At 36.7% G+C, this 23,517-nt stretch overlaps 1 protein-coding gene across 1 annotated transcript in view; it reads right to left on the minus strand.

Annotated features, from left to right (window-relative positions):
• Nucleotides 1-818: 818 nt before the first annotated feature.
• The window catches only part of FANCC (Fanconi anemia, complementation group C), a gene marked incomplete at its 5' end in the record, with an annotated part of 28,411 nt that continues 5,712 nt past the window's right edge, over nucleotides 819-23,517 (minus strand). Inside the window, 8 exons of the mRNA XM_010190502.1 lie at nucleotides 819-962; nucleotides 2,868-3,068; nucleotides 6,742-6,913; nucleotides 10,337-10,418; nucleotides 11,225-11,300; nucleotides 13,973-14,072; nucleotides 16,979-17,031; nucleotides 23,062-23,218. Coding sequence (XP_010188804.1) covers nucleotides 819-962; nucleotides 2,868-3,068; nucleotides 6,742-6,913; nucleotides 10,337-10,418; nucleotides 11,225-11,300; nucleotides 13,973-14,072; nucleotides 16,979-17,031; nucleotides 23,062-23,218 — 985 coding nt within the window. The remainder of the gene's footprint in view (nucleotides 963-2,867; nucleotides 3,069-6,741; nucleotides 6,914-10,336; nucleotides 10,419-11,224; nucleotides 11,301-13,972; nucleotides 14,073-16,978; nucleotides 17,032-23,061; nucleotides 23,219-23,517) is intronic.

Consider the following 23,517-nt stretch of genomic DNA (forward strand, 5'->3'; position numbering starts at 1 on the left):
AACCTAAACAATGAAGCAAGCAAGCTACCTCTGGACACAAAAAGGAAGGAGGTGAGTTGCAACCATATGCTCTCAAACTGGAAAGTTTCCTTATGCCTATGTTGTGCTTGCCCTGTTTTATCTGAATGAAAAAAAATATTTCTTAAACAAATAAACAATAGCACCAGTCATGGCACACTGCAAGCAACCTTCTACCTGCAATATCTGTGGACAGAGATCAGCTGTTGGTATAGCAGTTTCCAGAGAACACTGTCCTGTGAAAGCTGCAGCACAGAAAACAATAATTTAGCAAACCCAAGAAGAATTTCATTTGGAAACATTTCCAAAAACGAACTAAAAGTTCAGGAAATGTTGATTTCCTGAGAACATAGAGTGCATTCACCATGAATCACTAACTCTCACTTGAGATCGTTAGTTTCATAAAAGCAGAATTATAGAACAAAGCATTTTAGGAACAACTTACCAACCAAGCAATTGGATATTATTTGCTAATAAAACCATGTGTAATTTGGGAGACAAACTGATCCTCAGCCAGATAAACAACAAGGTGAGTGAACTGCTTTAAATGTCTCTTGTTAAAGAAGGTGCTTACAACAAAATATTCAACCATCTTTAATATTTACTATAATGTTATTAAAGGTTAATATTTCCAAAGTATTATTTTGAAATATATATGAAAGATTACAAAGTTGCAGCATATGCTTAAGTAGGTATTTTTCTACCCTTGGTAACCAGCAGTGCAAGACATTGAAGAAAGTCTGACACCTGGATAAAGATCTGATTTGTTGACTTGATAAGCAGATGACATTAAAAAAAATCTAAACTTTCAATGTTAGTGTTTGAAGAAGTTTATTCAGCAGCTTCACAGTCCTTTGGTTTTCTTCTCCATTATGGTTAATTCTGTATGCAGTACGGACAAGAAGGCTACAGACTTCATTGCTTGTGTCAGCTGTCTCTGTAATCTGAAGGGAAACAGAAAAGATGGGAAGTAACACAACTATGTTGCTAAGTGTTAAGGATTGGCCGTTAATATTCACAACAAAACCACAGATTTGTCCCTCACCACTGAACATGTGAAATGCTCTGAGTTCAAAAGCAGCTTCTGCCCAAGGCATCTCTTCATAAATCTTCACAGAACTGAGCAACTCTGATATTTCTACTGTTCTCTCAAATACGAGTGAAACAAATCAAGAAGTTAACAAGTTTTTAATGGAAACTCAAATGGAACAGACAGTGTAACCATTTGGAAGTCATCTTCTTGGAAAACAATTAAAGGAACACGAAGATTTTCAGTGGGCATGGGGAGACAATTCAATTCTGTAAAGCTTTCAATAGTAAAAATACATTCCTCCCCCAGAAGATGACCAAGGACCAAGAAAAGACCCTAAATTGCAATTTTTGCAGATCAGGAGGGACTTTACTCCATGTCATCTGCTGTGTTAATCCCAGATTTTACTATGCTAACTAAAACCACTGCTGTGCATCCCAGTTAGGTTCCATACCTTTCTGCCTTTTGTATGTTGTCTTCAGGCCCTTCCAAATCACAGGGAGAACCTAACTACATATTAATGGTTACACAGATAGTCAAAATTAATTAGATCAAAATACTCTGGCCTAAAACAGCTCTTGACCACACTGCACTGGTGAATACTCAAAATTTTGAAAGTTCATTATGTTGCTTTGTATAAAGAAAAATGAAATTGCCTTTGGTCTTCCTGAAGAGGTTTAAAGCAGCAGACTAGTATATCACAGCACCACTGCTCAACAGCTACATTCTTCAACATAGAAATACTAAAACCAGCAGACTATAAAAATACATACAGAGCCCTAATTTTATCAATACATCCTTATGCTAAGAAGAAATAGATAATTTGTGAACTTACACCTAAAATGCTAGAAATATCTTAGCCCTTCTTAAGCAGAAAATGTTTTGTCTATTTAGTCAGCCACAAGGATTAACAACACAAATAGGTTTCCAGTTCCCCGTGCCATAAAACCAGACTCCTTATACATTCCATATACCCTATACAGATGGAAGAGCACACTGCTCCTGAAAGGAAAAGCTTTTGAAGTTTAAAACCACACACTGGCCATAGACCTACTGGCACAGGAGGCTTGTACTTCTTAAAAAGAGTATTGTTTTATAGTTGGAGAGGAATAAATTCCTAATCTTACACTGAGATTACACTACTGTCTTGAGAGACACAAACACATTATACTGCTGACACCAATATACCTGAAGGCTCTCATCAACAACAGGAAGATATTGTGGCTCACCTTCAACATTTTATTCGTCTTCTCAGATTTTTCACATGCTGACACTTTTCTCAGGTCTTTGTTCTTTTTTTCTCAGTTATTACACCATTTTAATCTCTGGCTTTGTTAAAGCATGAAGCTTTTCCCTCATTAATGCTAACAGTCAGTAACTACCTGTTTTACATAATGGAAAACAGGGAGAAGACAGTTCCATCATCTCTGCAGTAGCTGGATAATTAAGGGAATGATTTACAACTGGGAAAAGCAAAATGTTTGCATGTGCTATTTATGCCAGGTGTAATTGAACTGTAGGTATCCCTTAACTGCAAGCTACTACTCCAACTGTTCCTGCAGCTGTATAGTCAGGACAACCTTTTCACTGAGATCTTGTCAAGAGGTGTCAAGAAGGAAAACATTCTGACTGTAGCTGAAACAGGTACGTAGCAGGTTAGGTATAGTTGCTTTAGTCAAGATCTTCTTTAATTCTCTGTTATGTGAGAACAGGAAACATAACAGAACCTCTTTATTAAGAGGTAAGAACTTATATCCAAAATAGTAAAAAAGCCCTTATTTTACTTAAACTGAAAAAAAAGAGGAAATGGTAAACTTACATGGTAAATAAATTCCTCTGCAATCGTATGTCCACCAGAAGAAAAGAGCAAAAAGTTGGTAAGAAGATGCGCTGCAAGATGCTGGTTACAACACTGCTCTATACCCATTATATTGTGTACAGCAGCCTCCAGGTCTTTGACAGAAAGAACTGTACAGCTGAAGAGCATCATTAGATGATTGTAGAGTGCTTGAGCTTCTACCTGTAGGAAAAAATTTCAAAGGATGCAGGATGAGAGAAGAGTAAAGGTCATATCTATGGTATTTTTCCTTTGAATTTTCCACTAACAGGAAACTGAATCCTTGGCAGAAACTACCCAAACATGAAAAGAGTTTGAATTCAAGCAGCAGGGGGAACAGGGAAGGAAGGGCTGTACACATTTCTTTTATAGTGATTCACACAGGGAGGTGGAAAGAATGGAATTTTTAAACTTTTTTCAGTCATGCAAACTAAGCAGGCAGGGCATCAAGCCAGGATTCAACCTTTTTAAATAATAAAAGGAAGTGGAGAAAGTCCCTCAGCAGAATGTGGTCAGATTTTTGCATTGTGGGAAAAAGAACAGAGGCTCCTCAAGGGCTCATTTCAGTATTGCTGCTACAAATCAGTTAAATCCGCATGCAACCTGACCTCAGCTGATAAAATATTCTGGTAAGAATGCAGTATTTTCCTTCTTCCCGTGTTGTTTGCAACTTATGGTTTTACCTTTTGAGTTAGCCAATAAAAACTAATTTTTACTGGGAGTAAGAAACAGAAGTTTTTGGCCTCTACACAATGGAAAAAGGACTATAAGCAACTATTGCAAAAGAAACTAACAATAATGCTGTTCACCGTATTAAAAATAAACCAAACAAACTGGTAGAAAAAACCCAAATGAACAAGTGCAGGAACAACAGAAAAATATACCACTGCAAGCGAAAAGGATACCATGTTCATTAGGACAATTTGTTTCCATCATTTACCTGACCCTGCTTTTATCATCCCTGCCCTATTAACAATGCCACCTAAAATTGTCAGAAAAAGCTGCTATTCTTCAATTATGTCCACAATAACATGTGAGGCAACAAATGATACCAAAACCTAAAGAAATGTAACCAGAATTCTTCAAGATTCTTTATCCCTCTGTGCACCCTATTTTTGGTGTGCCTCCATCCCATGAGACCGGAGACTGATAGTAGCAGACTCTGCTCTATGAGCCCTTAGAGACTCAGTGCCAAAGTTACTATCACCAACCTCCAAATTTTGTTACTCCTATGTTTAACAGTTTAAAGGTATAAAAGAACTCCAACAAATAAACAAACATTGAGCAGCAGAATATTCAGTCCTGTGTATACAAATGAAGTCCAGTGAACAGCAAAAGTAGCCTCTCTCTTCATTAAATAATTCTAACCCTATGTATTCCACTCTTGCTGATATATAAGCTCCTTCTTAAAGTAAACAGCAGGAAGATAAAATCTTAAATCATGAGTGCATGTCTTTCCACACAAAAATGTGCTGACTGAAAAGTCCTCCAGCTTGGCATCTGCCAGAAGTTCCCATCCCATTGTAATCCTTAACTGGTGAAAGGTATAGGGGTTGAGGAAGAAACCACTCAATCTGAAAGAGCTGAGAGCTAACCTGCCAAAGGATAAATTAAAAGAAAAAGCAAGTATCTAGCTACAGGCAGAAGGTTTGCATGAATTGTGGGAATGCTTCTGAAGTAGCCTGACTTGTGGGAAAAAAAAAAAAAAAAAGAGTCTTACTTGAAGTAACTGAAGAAAAGAATCATAATGAACTGAAATATTAGACCTCTGAGAATGAATGAGTAACTGTGTGGGCTGTCAGTGGAAAAGCTTTTTTCTCATACTTTATAACAGAATAACAAACTGACAGAATAAGGCACACACAGAGAAATTATTTTATGTATGAGACAATGTGATTTCATTCTGTGGTGTGGGAGTTAGAACAATGTTCCATACATAGATCTGCATCTATAGTCCTTCAGTTTCATTTACTCATGTTTATTGCTTGGGACACATCAGAAAGCTGTGCTGCCATTCAGCATGACCTGGACAGGCTGCAGAACTGGGTAGGGAGAAACTTAATTAAATTCAACAAGGGTGAGTGTAGGGTACTGCATCTGGGGAAGAACAACTCCATGTATCAGTACATGATGGGGGCTGACCTGCTGGAGAGCAGCTCAGGGGAAAAGGACCTGGGAGTCCTGGTGGACAGCAGATGACCATGAGCCAGCAATGTGCCCTTGCAGCAAGGAAGGCCAATAGCATTCTGGGGTGCATTAAGCAATGTGTGGCCAGTAGGTCAAGGGAGGCTCTCCTCCCCCTCTATTCTGCCCTAGTGAGGCCACATGTGGAATATTGTGTCCAGATCTGGGCTCCCCGCTTCAGGAAGGACAACAAATGACTGGAGAAAGTCCAGTGTAGAGCCACTAAGATTATGAGGGGACAGGAGCATCTCCCATATGAGGAAAGGCTGAGAGAGCTGCATCTGTTTAGCCTGGAGAAGAGGAGGCTGAGCGGGCATCCCATTAATGCTAAGAAATACCGAAAGGGCAGGCGTTAGGAGGATGGGAACAGACTCTTCTCGGTTGTGCCCAGTGACAGGACAAGGGGCAATGGTCACAAAGCAGTACACAGGAGGTTCAACCCAAACGTAACAAAAACTTTTTTACTGTGAGGGTGACAGAGCACTGGCACAGGCTGCCCAGAGAGGTTATGGAGTCTCCTTCTCTGGAGACATTCAAAACTGACGTGGACACATTCCTGTGTGACCTAGCAGGTGATCCTGCTCTGGCAGGAGGGTTGGACTGGATGATCTTTTGAGGACCCTTCCGACTCCTGCCATTCTCTGATTCTGTGTATTGCCTTCTTTCCCAAAACTGCGTTCTAAAACCAGTCCTGGTTTCTTTACTTCGCTCTGTTCAACCAACATCCCACTTCTGTAAGAAATTAAATAGAAAAAAAATTAAAAAGTGATTGACATGTGAGCTCATGTTTGTAGTGCCACCTGGGTGGCAGGAGGGGAAGGGAAGGTAATAAAATATTGTAAAACACAGTTGTACATAGACCATTAACTGTAAAATGAAAGCATGATGTTTTCCAAGTGTGGTATACTAAGCTACATTTTAAATCAAACAGAATCAATTTTCTAATTAAGGAAAACTGGAGATGCCACAGCCAGAATTTGAACTTAGGCTTTGTAGATCAGATTGTTTAGGCTAGTTCAAATTTTCATAATAGGTCTAAATTAAAGGCTTTCATGTATTTGCATGCATACACTGACACACAGCACTCTTCACGCAGTACAGTGTGTGAGGTTAGAACACTGCTTCTTTCTGTTAGAAACCTAGCATGTGGGGATACAGCATACTTGTTACAATCTCAAACATGTCAAAAATCAGCAAAGATATATGAGAGAAATCAGAATAGATGGGCAAGATTTAGCATTCAGAGCTGTGTCTGATAAGTATCCTGACTTCTTTGACTGCTGTTGTGATTTTTCTTGTGTTTCCTTCTCAGAAGATGCCCTAATATGGGAATGTGAACTCTACCACACAGTGATTGAAAAAACACCATTCCTAGAGTAGTTTTATATGTGATTAAAACACCCAAATTATCCAAAAGAAAGTCAAGATGGTGCTAATCTACATAACATACTATAAAGAGGAAAAATGTTTTCTAAACATCACCAAGCAAATCCACAAAAATTATCTTTCAATTTCTCCACTGCCACACGATTCCCAAGAGATCTTGGTAAAGCCAAAACTTTCTCCACTGTAAACTTTTCATTTTTCTGGTGTGAACTATTTGTTTTATAGCAGTAAGATACAGGCAGATTATTGACTGCTTATTGCTGCTTACTATTGCTCCATTACTGACCATTGTTTGAGCCCTTTGCTGATTTTCATTCTGAGGACAGTAGTAAAATGCCAGCAGCCACAGCAAGCCATCTGGTTCTACAGCAGCCTTCAGTAATTGTTCTGTCGCGATATCCAGCCATTCTCCAAAACGAGCAACCAAAAACCAGATTTCAAAAAGGTCAGCAAAAGAACTGGAAAATAACAAAGATACAATTAAGTATTACTTGCTATTTAACATCTTTAAATACCTTCAGTTAACTGCAAAGAATGCTGGCATGAAAATAAAAATCATTAAACTGCTTTTCAAAAGATAATGCCTTACCTGCTAAGCATACAGTCATGCACTACTCTATTATTCGCTGTCACAATCAAATGAGACATATAATGTGATCCCGCTCTGCGAGGGGGATTGGAATAGATGATCTTTTGAGGTCCCTTCCAACTCCTAATATTCTGTAATATCCATAACTACTAACAGATTAAATTTGTCAGTAGAACAGACTGTCCATAATACCAGTATCCAATAAACTGTAACAATATACTATGTATTAAAATATACCTCATAAAATACAACCTTATTGTTTATACCCTCCAGCTGAAGGATTTTCAAGACTTTAAATCATATCTCAAGAGTTGTATTCTAACATACTCTTGCCTTATACTGTCTTCCAGTTTCTCTTTTTTGCTTTCCAGGGTTATTTTCTGTTTCGGTAACTTACAACGCACATGTTTTTTGGTAATTCATGAGGGCTTACATTTAGATGGACTAAATAGAAAGTTTTTAAGGTTATTCATCTCCTGATTCTTAGAATTCAGGTCCTCTTCAATGTAAATGCTGAAGGTATTTACAACTGGGTTAGTGCAGTGAGAAAAAAGAAAGGTGAGAACGGACCACAGCTCATCTCTATACTTCCTCACATGTACTCTTCTGAAGTTGGGATAAGAATAAAGAAATAATGGGGAGATGCAAACTAATGGTAGCCCAGAAATTATCAATCCTGTAAATTGTATTGCCTGTATGACAGAGAATCTCAGAGTCTCAGAATCCTGTTCCTAGGACACAAATCCACCACAACAGTATTTTTGGATAAATGTGAACACTCACATCAGACATAAAAGATTGGCATACAGTAACACAGAGTAGCGAGGCGAGTGCTATAGAAGTCCCCGTTGTGATATTCCACAGCTTTTGGAGGGGCAGCAGCATGGCTCAGACTGCAGGGAACTAGAGATCTGTGACAAAATCTGAGAATAAAATTCTTAACCTAAAGGAACAGGATCAACACTAGTAAAGTCTTTGAAGATAATAGAACCTGGAAATGCAACTTAAAAACCTTTGAAAAAACAAGAAAATCTGATAATGATCTAGGACAACAGCTCTCCTCAGAGAAAACAGGTTCCTTATTTAACCATAATTCAAAGCTGTGACAATCTAAGAGGACAGGCTAGCTCTGAAATTCAGTGAAGTACAAATCAAAGATAAAACTTAATTAAAAGTTAATTACTGAGAACAGATAACTATACTTAGGGTAACATTGACAGTAGTTATGACTGGAAGTGACTCAAAGGATAAATGCAAGTCCTTAAACTTTAAGCACTAAACTAATTTTAACAGTTACTTAGCAGAACAGAATTTAATTCTTGCCTAGAGAGCCTAGGCACCACTGTGCTTACAACTCGCCACAATTTTCCTGTAGCATCACAGTGCCTGGTTCGGAGTTGTGTACCCTGCACTTCCGTCCCCACTGATGTTTCTGCCTGTTCTGCAGCAGCACCTATGCCAACTGCTCCACTGGCATTGCCAGAAGTGGTCCTTCACTTTTTCTGGGACTTTCCCTTGCAAAATGTATGTAATTGTTGATTTCTGGTTTAAAATGTCACATAATATTTGCTGTTCACTGAGATGAATACATATAATAATAAATAATGGCATAGAAGCAATCTGTTGATTAGAGGTACACAGAAGGTACCTTGCTCTAACACTTACATTTGGAATAAAATAGAACCATTGAAAAACAAGCCATATAAACAAAGAGCACTGACTACAAGAAGCAAGAGGATATGCTGCATAGCAGTATTTTTTGCTCCTCTGTTAATCTTACTAAGTAGAAAGGATGCAGAATGAGGAATAAAGCAATAAAAGAAAACTGAATGCAGATTCCTCAAGAATATTAGTATTTTAAAACTTAGGCTAGATCTATTTTCTTTGTAACTGAGAGGGGTTTGGTAGAAAACATAATTGTTGCATGAGTTGTAAAGGAAATAAGAGGATATTCTGGCAAGTTCAATACTATTCTAACTAGCGTACTATCAAAGCAAAAGGGGAAAAAGACAACATATGCCAACAGAGGGCTAGGCAGCAGAAGAACAGACATGATTCTACTGTTGTAACGCATTGTGACGGATGATATTTTTTTTATTTGTTTGTTCTAGGTTTGAGTCACATGTTTCACTAAAAAGCCAGGGTTAGCTATTGGTTACATTCCAAGGGCGAAAAGCTTTGACAGACTTTAGGGACGAACAGGTGAGATAAAGCCCTGAACTGCATCTCATACAGAAAGTGAGAAGCTGCCAGAAAACAGCCTGACTGCACTCAGAGAGAGTAGCAAAAAGCTTTTTTCTGCCACTAAACAACAAAAATAAGAGCCTCCATGAGTTAACAAATCAAGCATGATTGCATTTGCTTGCCTTCCAGGACACAGAGGGGCAGTTTGGTATACTGTTTTGTAAGTCTATCTGGCCTAGGCAATCCATATATCTACTGAAATATTTTGGGTTTTAAAGCAAAGTGAGATTGGTTTCTTTCAATTTAAAAGCTTTTCAATACTCTTTGGAAAGCTCACTCTTGGAGCATATCTGACAAGACTCATATCCAAGCTCTGTGTGAGTCAGGTCTCATCACACACCTGATAAGAACAATTAACAAGGCAGCAAGAGATAGAGATGCACCTCTTTCCATGTTTTTCATATAGTCCATCTAGGTCATCTACTACCAAAGCAGAATTAATGCCCACAAACACTATCATTCATTATAGCAACTATTCGGACAAAAAAAGCTATAGGCAGCAGGTCAGAAACATGGGGTGTCAGCCCAAAGAGTAATATAACAAAAAATGATACTCCAGTCTAGCAGTTGTATCTTTAAAAAAAAAACAACCAAAAACTCAAGAAGTTTCTAGTTTAGACGTTTGCACAAGCCTGCAGAAAGGCTAATCTCCTTCATAAAACAGTACTGCTCACAACAGGCTCTTTCCAGTACTAGCTGCTTTTCTGGTTGGAAGAGTTCTCGTTATTCAATCTAGAATCAGTTTTAAAAGTTTTGGAGGAGAAATGGGGGAGTAGGCACGTAAGCACTTCTGTTACACAGGTAGCTATTTGATGAAATGGAAAGAACAACAAGATTTTGTTTACTCAGAGGCTTATTGGTCAGGTCTATAGGTGCTACAAAGTTCAGGTACAGTAAGTCATCTAAGTCTTATTCTTTAAAACAAAGCTCTATTTAAAGAATTATAAGGAAATTATGAAATGTAGCCACTAAAGACTTCAAATGACCTGACTTTTCATAAAGTACCATATGCAAAGGACAAAGAGTTAAAAAATGCAATAATGCTTACCTGGTGTCTGTATCTTCTACTAATGTTTTGAGCATATCCGAAATGTGTTTCAAGTGTTGAGACCAGTGTGTAGTTGGCAGTTCTGAGGAGGCAGGATGAAAATAAAACTCTTAAGTCTAGTCTGTCCAACTGGAGCAGAACAGTGAAATTAACCAAATTAAGCTAGCATTAAAATTACTGCAACTTGATTCAGTTAACATGAAATATTTAAAATTTCATTTTAAAGTTTCTCAGTTTTCAGTACTACATACTGGTGTGTTTCTTAGAATAGTTCATTGACAAAGCTAAGTGAGGAAGTACAGCTAGGAATATTCAAATACGGCTGATGTACCCTTTTGTAAATGCTACCACAATATTAATATATAATCAGCGGAGTTACATTCTTAGAGGCTCTTGTACTGAGCTGAAATTATTGCTTATAAAAATCTGTACCATATTGAGCAGTGGTTTCTTTATCAAAAAACTGGAAAGCTTAAAAAAATACTAGGCTTGCAATCTAAAAGATCAGCAGAATTCAAGCTGTAGAAACAAATGGCAAGGCTATTTCTTCTAATATGCATATGAAAATTTTCACAATGAAAATTATTAATATTATATGAATGCTTGGTATTTTTACAATCTCAGTAACTTGTCTTAATTCCTACAAAATTATGTACTCTTTCCTTGTTATTTACTTCTGGTTTAGTTTTCTTTAAACTGTATTATTTTTACACAAGAATTAGATGTTCCAGAAAAAAAATAATTAAAAGAATATTATTAAAATTGCTGATTTGACACATTCTATTTAGGAAATGGCTAATATTTGTCTTCATCCCTTTTAAAAGTTATTTTAAGACACATACAGATCTTGCAGGTTGGCTAATGCTGCAAATATTTCAAGAAACTTACCAAAAGGACGTCTGAGTAAAGCTGTTACAAGAGGCTGGTAATGGCAAGGAAAGTAGGCCTTCAGTGGAAGTTTATGCTAAGATACAAAATAATTATTTTAAGAGCTTTCTGGTAAGTTTTCAATGCGAATCCATAGTGGACAATCTCCTCTGAGGTAGTAATTTGCAATACAGCGTGAAGCACGAGAACACAGAAGTAACTACACTTAATTTTAGGATTTTGCATAAAGAAAGGAGGCTATTTAGGAAAAGCCTGCCTAGAAAAAGTAATTCTTTATGGATTTTTAAAATACATGCATTAAAAAATATTTACATTATGAAGAAAATGACATATTCATTTTCTTGGGCTTTTTCACTGCAATCACAAAAGCCAGGCCCAGAGGGTGGTGGCCATTGACATGAAGTCAGCTGAAGGCCAGTAACTAGTGGCCCCAGGGGTCAACAGTGGGTCCAGTCCTATTTAACATCCTCATTAATGATCTGGATGAAGAGGCAGAGAGTTCCCTCAGTAAGTTTGCTGATGACACAACACTGGGAGGAGTGGCTGATATGCCAGAGAGTTACGCTGCCATCCAGAGGGACCTTGACAGGCTGGAGAAATGGGCTGACAGGAATCTCATGAAGTTCAACAAGGAGAAAGCGTAGTCCTGCACCTGGGAAGGGACAACCCCAGGCACCATTATGTGCTGGGAGCCAATCACTTGGAAAGCAGTTTTGCAGGAAAGGACCTGAGGATCCTGGTGGATACAAAGTTGGACATAAGCCAGCAATGTGCCTTTGCCACAAAGGCAATGTAAGAGAAAACCAGTTTTCAGCATACTGTTTAAGCAAAGAAAAAAATGTTTGCTTCCTATCATACAAACAAAGTATTTAAGGCAGTTATTTCCTTACATAAACCATCACAAAGTGCAAAACAAGGTACAAAGAGACAGAACAAGTTTTGATGTGGCTGGTTGTAATAATTGCCATGATGTATGACAGGAAATAAAAGTTGAACACTGGCTTAAAATATTTATCCAGGTATTTAAAACAGAATTTCCAGGTGAAAATCACTGACAATTCTGAAATGATCAAGGGAAAGTAATCCTGGAGAAAAATATAATTTCTATCAAATAAAAACATGAACTTTAAGTTCATAAATTTACAAGTAACGTGACTGAAACATCCTTAGGTCAGTTTTTACTACTATCACAAACTTGAAGGAAATCTGACTGTACAAAATATGGAAAGGATTATTCAGTGATCTCAATATACGCATTCTTAAGTTTCTTATTCAATGACTACACAAATGGTCTTTTTTCTAAGTAAGGTTAAACCCCATGTTCCATTTATACCTTTTCAGTTTCCCAAAACACAGAGAAAACAAGACTATTCCAAAACACTGTAGCATTGTTTTTTCACACTCTTTAGCTTTTTTTCTGCCAAACCTTGTTCGCTCTAAATGATCTACAAAGTTATTAGAGAAGACAGCTATTTCTGACAGCTACCACACTGCAATAGAGAATTGTTCTCTTCCTACCCTGCAAACCTTTGCAGCTGCCAGACACAACTTGGTTATTTTGAAAATTTTGTTATTTTGCCTTTTTTCAATTAACTGTACTATAAATTCCTAAAGTCTCAGATGACTCAGACTCCTCATCCTCTGTCATTAATGGCTTTACCATCCCTCTGTGAAATGCTAATGGAGCACATTATGTCCTGTCAAGGACATCCAGATACCACAAAGACGAGTGCCTTTTGAATATATGTAATATTGGTATGACAAAAAAATATGATCTGACTGATTTAAACAAAGTTTAGGAAGTAGTCTGTGCCTGCACTTTTGCAAGCCAACCGTTAGTTAACACTATCATTCATTTATAAACTATGAAACAAGGGATTTAAAATTCTAATACTGAATCAAAGTATATACAAGTTAAATAGAGGAAACTTAACATTCAAAAGTATTTCCAAAATGTGAGCAACAGTCCATGCTACAATGCCAGCAGACTTCCACCCTAAGCAAATGCATCACCTGCACAACAGGATTAGCTCTTGAGTGTCAGATGGGCGTGGAATCTTCATTTTTGTTCTCCACCCAGTCACCCCCACCTGGGGCTACACAGTGTGCTGCTGTCATGTGGTCAGGAGGTCACAAAATGACATGCACAGCACCTATATATTGAGCAAGGCAGCTGCAGTTTCATCTTTAATTCATATTGCCTGAAGCTAGAAGACAGATTTCTATAACACTGCTCATTAAAGGCCAGTACATCACTAGTTTCAGGAAGTCACAAAATTTTCTTAACTACCATCTCCCCAGAACGATACAAAAATCAAATGAACTGGAAATTTTCCCAAGTCTAAAGTGAAAGCTATTAAATAACAGTATACTTTCAAAACTAATGTCATATGAATCAGAGTTAAACAACCAAAAAAAAACTGGTCAAAAAAATCACTGGTGTGATTCGGGAACCCGAAAAGAAATTCACAACCTATAAAAAAGACAAGACTTTTATAGCTTTATCTTGAAACTTAAAAATGAGAAACCGATCTTACTCTTGTTTAATACATACAGAAGTAATTGTACTTAATTCAGTTCAGTAAGACATGTATAAGAATCTCTGCAGAAGAGACTCTACAGCTGTAAAGGGATACTATTATTTAGCTCATTATATTCAGTCACCATTCTTAACAGAATTGTAATTTTTTTGTGAAATTTCTTATCTTCTCATTGAAAAGAAACATTAAGAAATAGATCTCGACTAACCTGCTTGTTTTCATTCTGACGAGCATTAAGGAAGAGCTGTGTAAACACCTGTATTATGGTCACAACTTCTGGAGTTCTATCTGTTTCCAGCAGTGCATTCCTAAATATTCAAAAGTTAGATTAAGACAGATCAGGTAATTAGTCTCCCCATCACACTATTGTTAACTGAAATGAAAGCAAAAAGGGTACATTCTTTGTTCGCTGTAGATTCAAGCTGCATCTGAGCTCATTATGCCAGTGTGGAAACTGATGAAAACACTAACTTTACAGACTTTTTGAATTTTATTTTTATTTTAAAGAAATATATGCAACTCCTACAGCTGAATTAGACTTAGTAAGTATACACATTAAACACGCAGATAGACATAATTTACCCTACCAATAGGGGGAAAAAAAAGTGTAAAATTAAAAAAGAGACTACCACAACTTTATTGGGCAAATTTGGCATCTGAACAGTCTTACTCAGTTCAGAGCAACAATTCCCATGCCTAGAATTAAGCATCCTTTAGTGCTTTACAGGCTTGCGTGCCATAGGCCATCCGAAATTAGAAAGAAAGTACAATCTAGCACAATCTCCTGGGATACATATCTGGAGAGAAAAAAAAAAAAAAAGATCTTGACTTAAACTGTTAAATATAACACTCCTACTGGAGAGAGGGAAACAAACAAGCAAAAGTTGTTGATTGAATTTAAAAGCTACATATTTAAAAAACTACAAAAGGAGACTGAACTTAAATAATACAGCTGCTGCTCAGTCACTGTGACTCCAAGCAATGAATGAGAACCGCAAACAGAAATAAGTTTACACCAAAGGTGTAATATAGATCAGGACTTAATTAGGGACCAATGCATTCCACTGTGCTCTCAATGATGAAATCATAAAATCTACTCTTGAGGTTCAGGATGGTGAATGGTTTAACTGGCCCTCCATAGGGCATAATGGAAATTTGAGGAAATGGAGCAGAAAAAATATGGGCAGCAAAGTGTAATTTCATTCTTTTATTTGAGAAGCATGTAATGGTAAGGAGGAGAAATGTTCAAAGGAAGCTGACACTGAGATACAAGTTTTTTATTAGAAAATTGTTTTATTCTTTCCATGATCTAAAAGATAAGAAGAGCTAACACATTACTGTAACAGACACATTTTCACAAAACTACAGGCACATCTAATCACGAATACAAACACAAGAAATAGTACACAGAAACTCAAGACAGTCTAAATGTGTGGATTTCTGTATGACTGCACATGGCAACAAAAATGAGCTTCTACTTGGGAATCAATATTCCTGTTAATAGCCCTGAGAGAAAACAACTTGGCATGATCAACCTCAATAAAAAGCATGCAAATAGCAGGAAAAGTTATTCCTGAAAGAGAGACAATGCCCAAATCTGTGCTTCTAGCTGAATATTAATACCCAAAATAGAAGGAGTTTTCTGCCAGGTGAACAAACACAACACAGTTTCCAAGCAATAAAGTACAAGTTGTTTATCAGCAGCTCTCTAAAGTCTCATATGTGACTACATCTGGAATAGAGTATTAATGTGCGCACACTACTTGATAGTAATTGGAAGGATGTCAGAGAAATACAACAAAATTAACACAAAGCTGCAGAAACCAACTGGTCTGCGAAAGCCAGCTCACATATACAGCTTCACTTAGTACCAAGAGGACCTGAAGCATAGTATTTTTAAAACACAGTAAGGGTTTAATAACAACAATGTAGAGGAACAAGCATACTAAGTGGAAATAATGGAAGACAAACATGGGAGCAACACAAAAACATTATTAATTTCTAAGACGATTTGGAACATTAATACAAGTGCAAAGTTTTATTAGGAAATACTCTGCTGGACAAAGTCCTGCATTATCTGAGAAACAGCATCTCATCCATTTCTACTGTCTACAAATTGAAAGAGTGCAAACGAGTTATGCAGTGTCGGGGTATTTTTTGAAAATATTTAATACACCTTGACCCTAAATAAGACAAGAAGCTTGAACAAATTTTGTCTCCCTTTACCATCACAATATACAGCCTCCAGCCTAAGACATTAGTACAGGTCTGCTGAAGTCACAGAAATTTTCAAGTGTATTTTGCTTTAGGAAAGTGACTGGTCTCAACTATTCAAAAAATGCTAGCTGTGCTCAGACACTGGACCACAGCAACATAAAGGGCTGCCACAGCAATAGCTGCTGAGTGATTCCCTCTCACAGCACAGCAGTCTGAAGTTTCTACAGCAAAGACTCTTCTGTTAGTGCCTGCACAAACCTAAACACGCACACAGATACACAAATACCCCCAAACATGTACAGCTGGAAGCCATTTTTCTTAAAATGGAAAACATGGGATGAGCAAAGAATGTCAGCCACTAAACACATTATTGTTATATCAAAACTGTGATACTGATAATCCTGACAGTAGGTGTACTTAAAAAGACTGATAAGTCAAATGAAGTAAAGAGAAAAAGCCACTGAAAACTGAGTACAAAGGACTGGAAGCCCCCACGTGGTAAACTATCTATTGCTTCAAAATAATAACAGATTCAAAGCCACACTCATTATTAACAGCAGATCAATAGTTTAAGGCCATTAAAAGCATACTTGATATCAGTCCTGAAGACTATTAACATAACATAAAAGAGGTTACATTGGCAAGAGAAAACGTTTTAACTAAATTCCATCTTCATGCTGGCATGGACAAAGCCATTTCAACATTTTTAATTTTCACCTTAAAATCATATTTCAACCACAAATCCTTACTGAAGCACAAAATAAACTATATCTCTTAAAGGCTAAAATACAATGTAGTCAACTGTATCAACGGTTCTTATAACGTAACTTTGATGTAAATTTCACAAGATTTGCAGTGTATTACACAGAAGGGCATATAGCTAAAGAAAAAGACATCCTGAAATTATGATACATCTCAGAATATAATACTCATGAAGAAAACCTCTGTGTTTAAACTGATCAGCTGAAGCACTTCCCACTATAATTTCAAAACTTACTTGAAAATTTCATTCACAATTCTGAAAATGGCAGGATGGTTTGCTGCTTGTGGCTGTTGATAAATGAAAGAAAGAAAATTAGTCATTAGTAAGAAACTACTCAAACAACTTCCACTGTATAATTTACATCTTAACTCATGTATGCTACTACACTGGAATTATCAATCTGATAATCTAAGATCGATTCTTACAAAACCCTTAGATTTTCTCAGGATTAGGTTCTTCAAAATAACTATGTCAAAGTCACGGAAGGAGATCCACAGTGCTACCAAGCAGGCTGATAAATGCGGACACCTGGGATCCCAAGCCCTTTATGGCAACAATCACTAAAAATACTAAAGGTGGCAGACAGAAAGAATAGGTTGTTGCATGTGATTGCCGGAGGCAAGAGACAGAGATCAGATTTAAAAAAAGCTTTTCTCTCCTCTTCATAAACCATCCCTTTTGGATATGCTTTGAGAGTCTTGCTACATCTTAAAAATTAAATTCCTGAAATTAAATTAATTTTATCACCTTTGCCTTTTATTGCCTTTGCCTTAGCACCACTGCACATATTTTGGTCCAAGACATTTTTTCTCAGCATTATTTTCTTCTGCAAATTTCAGAGTTGCCAGTACAAGCCAAGTATGTCAGTGCATCAAAATGTACTGTTTTTAAACTAGTGAAGCATTGTATCATACTATCACACAAAAGGATGTGATTCTGTGCAACCTGCTCTAGGCGAACCTACTCTAGCAAGAGGGTTGGACTAGGTGAACTCCAGAGGTCCTTTCCAACTCCTAACATTCTGTGATTCTGTGAAAAGACTGTTTTAAGAAAGCTGTTATACAAAGCATGCACAAGTATACACACTACTTTCTCATCCAATATTTTTAAATTCTAAGATTTATTAGGCTTTTACAGAGCATCAAGGAAAAAAAAACTACTTACACATTCCCCATAGCATAGTTGCCTAAGTTAAAAAACAAATTCACACTTTTTGTTTCTGAAGATTTGGTAAGACTGTAGTTCTTGAACAATCTGGAGTAACACATATTTAATAAAATGTATTCTATAAACTTCAGGATGCATGGAAGAAGCAGCGTTTATAAATGGCATTCACTGTAACACCTCTAAGTGCCTGACACTGTATTCCAAATAAAACTTTTATGCATTTTTTTCAAGCTAAACAGTACTAAAAAGATTTTTTTTTAAAATTGCACACAGGCAGAATTAGGACTTTATTCTATGTTCACTATATCATAATCTCAAAATATAAAGGGAGACAACCTTTAATACAAACTGCCTAGGAAAGCTCCTTGTTTCTCACAGCTGTCTTTGCCATACTAGAACATTTTCATGTTTTACCACGCTGTCACCCGGCTGTAGCTAAGTTGTCCTATTGAACGTGTGCCATCTAGTGTCGGAGAGTATTTACAGCCAGCCGGTTGTTCAGACGTGTGAAGAACAGCATTCAGCTTGGTGCAAGGCTGTTCTCCAAACTTCCACTGCTAAAGGGAGAAAAAAAAAAGCCCTAGCTGGATAAGATAAAAAAGACACCTTCATTTCTTTTTTTCTAAGAGGAAAACTTTAACTAGACGACCTCCAGAGGTGCCTTCCAACCCTTTCCATTCTGCAATTCTGTAAAAACAGTGGAAAGTGAGAAGTATGTTTTTCAGTCCTATGGGCTAAATGGTTGTTGAATTCAGCAATTTCTCTACTGTCTTTTCAGATACTCGACCTACTTCTGCACACACTTCTATGCTGATGTACCAGCCCACTGTTGCTTAAGACAGGTTGAGTAAACTGGAAAGGGTCCATCTGCACTTTGCCACGCATATCAAAGTTCTTTTTTGTACAAGACCAAAACAAATGTGCTGTATGCAACAGTGAAAAACTACCCACCCTTTCCTGCCAGACGGCAGCAATCTACAGTGCTCACTACAAAAAACCACAGCTAATAGCTCCTAGTATTTCATCTACACTACCAAAATCAATATGAATTCCACCACTGGTATTCAAAAGGGAGAACAAAAAAACCCCAAACTCCACTGCTGTTATCTAATTCTGATTTTGATCAACGGACTGCATGGAATTAATTTGCAAGCACTCAAAGAGCGCAATCATAGTGCAAATGTCTCCAATGCAGTTTGAAGATGTGCCTGCTGTGAAGCAGGACTAGATCAGGCAACACAGCTCTGCTGTGGCCAACAGCAGTCCTGGAGTTTGGAAGGGATTACCAGTCTTAGGAGAGATTCTCATAGGGTTTTCATGTTGTTGACAATATCTCCTTATTTTTTCAAGATGAAAAGGCATTTTGCATTTTAACAACCTTGTCTGTGGCTATGCAATATTTTTCACAGAAAGCTCAGCAAATCAAACACACTGTCTACCAGAAGCTTGTTCTCTCACTTTCAAAACATGCACAGTATATATGGCACAACACACACTAAACCAAATAGATTCCAACATGGGGAATTGGAGCTACATGTGTGGTATCACAGTTACATATTTTAAGAATGTGTGCCTCTTCAGGAAAAAAAAAAAACAACCTACACAAAACCACTGAAATTTTTGAAATAAATAAGAAAAATATACTATAACACAAAGTACTACATATACAAGTTTTATAGACCTACACTACTTTTGCATCTGTATTTTCATAAAGAAGAATCCTAAACAACTAATTTACAATACAAAGTCAGAACTAAATAAAGAAATAAGAAAAATACATTTCTATCTGTAAGATGCAAGTAAAGGGCACAAGGAGGAAAACACTAATAATCATATACTGCATTTTATTCATATAATAGAAGGCTCTGTAACAACCACAAGTAAGAAGAGTAAACTTTGGAAAACAAATCGTGTCCAAGATGACACAGCAATAGAATTGAGGTGGTAATACCACAAATATCAGTTCTTTTGATTTCCAGACTCACACACAATAAATTGGACACAACATCTCTACAGTTAACGCCATCTAGATTTTAGGATACTACAATGCTGTATTTTACATGTTGTCTGTATTTCCAAATAATGTGTTTACATGTATTCCTGAATTTTGTGTTTACCACCAATTAAAAATAAGAAGTGTCACTTCATTCTTTTTCTTATACCAAGTGCCAAATGTATTTTTATTTTCAAGCATACACTAACTTTGAAAGCACAAGCATCTTTATACAGACAATTTTAAATCTCCTGAATTAATCAACGTTATGAATAAATTAGTGTGCAGTAATCAAAAAAGTTTATCGTAACAACACAGGTTTTTAAGACAGGCAATACTAAGAGAACTACTTGTAACTTAGCTGGAGTGTATTACAGCAAGGAAAAAAGCATCTCATTTTCCCTCTCTCTCCTTCTTCCTTTCTCCCGCATTAATACCTATTCCATTGGCACAGCTCCCAGTGAGAGGTGAGTGTGGATCCAACTAGACTCGAAACCTGGGGATAAGGCACAGCAAGAGGGCAGTTCAAGGGCATGGGAACTGGAGCAGCCTCCAGCTTGGTATCCTGTCAGGCAACACCAGAGTTGCCATATCACCCACTAAAACGGTATTTGCTCTGTAATGCTGTAGCAAAAATAACAGCAAGGGAGACCCCACAATTAGAGCTTTAACTGAGTTAAACATAACTCTGTGGAACATAATTTCAGTGCTGGGCTAGACTTGGGAAAGCAGACACGGTGGAAAAACAAAATGCAGCAAAATCAGATGGTTCATAAAGGAGAAGCCGACACATTTTAAGACCTTTCAACCTATTGCACTTTTCTTGCAATAACTTCAAAATAAATAAAACTACTTTGGAAAGCTATCTAAGAACTGAACACAAACTATAACTGACACTGATTCACATCACTTTTTTATAAAATGTGTGCTTTAAAAATCTCTTTATATACATATCTATGCATTTCTGATAAAGCATACAATTCTAATCTCTATCTATTTAAATTTTACCTGTTAACAAACACACACACAAACCTTAAAATTACTTCAGAAGCGAAGATAGCCACTCACTCACCAAATTCTGAAGAAGCTAAAAGGCCATTTGTGATAGTCACTTCATTTGTCTTTATTACTTCTGAATAACTATAGAATTTCCAATATTAATTCCAGTTCAGCCCCAGAACCACAAACATAGTAGTATACCATATACACTATCACACTAAAATTACTCTTGGAATTAATATATAAGAGTATTGCATATCAAGTTTTATTCATAATGGAAGTACCATGGTTTACAACTATCTGGGTAACAGAGATCTCTATAAGGCTCATGTACAGTTTGGTTACTGTATCAAGATATTTTGTTTAGATAAATGACACTGATACTGCAATTAAGAAATTGAAATTTCCTTCTTATCATATACTATAATCAAATTATCAACATATTTCTGCCTATTTCTACCCTAGAGGTAACTCCAAATAGAAAAAACCTGCATAAATCAAGTTTATCTCCTGATTCCACTTTTCATTAGCATATCCATAAGGCAAACAGAGGTCACACCCTACAAATACCATAAAAATCCAACTGCCAATATATGCATACTCATATTCCTAAATAAATATTCAAATGTCTTTCCAACATTACTGTCTTTCCAACATTAATTGTACTGTTGGATTCAAAGAGCTGACTGATCTAATGACATACAAGTATCTTTACAGTACCATGTACAAGTTGTACAAAATATCATTAAGTGTTTTAGAACACTATTTCTGGATCAAACCTTTTCCTCCTACACTGCCTCTCTGAAGTTCCTCATTCTGTTGAGTTTTAGTTGGCAACCCATCTCCCATTTATGCTCCTTCCCTCTCACCAATGCTTATCAATCAGCAGTATCCACCTGTCAATTACTCTCTTCATTCTCCCTTCATTCATTCCACTCCTTGTCCACAGGATGTCCTCTCTAAACCAGCATTTGAAGCTGGTGCACTGGTCTTCCCACTCTGTGAATATCTTCTTTTGAAAGCACAATGCCTTTGGAGCAGGGGCAAGTAAGAACAACCTAAGTGTGCTAGCACAGTAATGTTCCACTCTTTTCAGGGATGAGGATGTGAAGACAATGTAAATATGAAAATTGTTAATAAACAACAATTAACCAATAATTAAAATAAATATTTTTCTTCTTTTTATATATAACCTACATATTTTATTTTTTTTCCTCAGGCTGTTGTGGTGCCATACACTGTATTCAATTTACAGTGTATATGATACAGAAAAAATTAGGCACAGGCCTTGTATATTGCTTTGTCTTCTGGAATACCTAGATCCCCAGATGACATATGAAATGCTGTTGATGCCAAGCACCTATGAGATTTGCAAGTATTAGAATGGATCCCTAAAACAGAAATAGAAATTTGTAGATTCAATTAAAAAAGGAAGAATATATAAAGGTATGATTCTCATCCTCTCTAAAATACCTACCTAAGCAGTTTCATAGTCTGAAAATAAGATACCGTGTGACATTTTTTAGTTCTATACATTTTATGCAATATATCATTTAAAAGCATAGAGCACATGCTATTTCACACTGTAATTAACAATTAAATTTACATTTAGTGCTGCAGAGTAGCTCACTATTTTGGAAAAGGTATCATATTTTCTCATAGGAAAAAATTTTGGTGTACTGCATAACACAGCATTTGAAAACTATAACTAACATTTAGCAAATGTTTTGTATTAAGAATTTTGTTTGGGTTTTCAAACAAAACAAGTAACTAAAGAGCCCATAATAAAACAATCTACAAAGAATGTCAATTGTTTAAACTGCTAAACTCCCAAGTGCAGAAAGACTGAAGTAAAAACATATTCAAATCTTCCTTGGCCAAAGTTGATGGTTTTTTAAGACAGGAGCAGGTACTCAGCACACCCACCAGTCAGATTCTCATCTCTTCATCAATGGATGAAATAATTTTCTCTTCTGCTAATCCAGTGTAAAAACTAAAAATTTACTGACATTTGTAAGACTCAAGATTTACCTTTGCATTAGCAAGTTCTATACCACATGACAGCCACTTCCCTCAAATATGCTGATGTATTTGAAAACTCCCTGTCACTTCTGAAATGTGAAAGAGCAGTATCAAAGGTACTACATGTTGCACATACCAGTAATGAGTCTTTTATGATGCAAGCCACTTCTTCCAGTGAACTCAATGGTATGGAAACCAGCTGGTCTAGAAGATACAATGTAGCTTTTTCAAGGCTCGGTAAGTGACGAAGCCAGAGGCTAAAGACCGCTGATTCAGGGAGGGAGATCTTCTTCCTGGGTTACAGAGAAAAACACTGTTTTCCCTGAGAAACTAGAAGGAAGATCAAAATGGATTTTTTTTTAATTTTTTTTTTAAAGCACACTGGGGAAAAAGGAGACACAAAGATCAACCTGCAGCAAGAGAACGAAAATCTTCTTTACGGTACTCTGCTCAATATTGAATAATAATAGCAAAGAATAACAATAAATTACCATAATCTACAAATGAAACAGTACCACATGTCTTTAAAACTTAAAAATTTGGTTATGATAGATCCCAGCAAACAGAAAATGAAGGTTTAGATCTGGAATTC

This window comes from Mesitornis unicolor, unplaced genomic scaffold, assembly GCF_000695765.1.
Source record: "Mesitornis unicolor isolate BGI_N332 unplaced genomic scaffold, ASM69576v1 scaffold20008, whole genome shotgun sequence".
NCBI lineage: Eukaryota > Metazoa > Chordata > Aves > Mesitornithiformes > Mesitornithidae > Mesitornis > Mesitornis unicolor.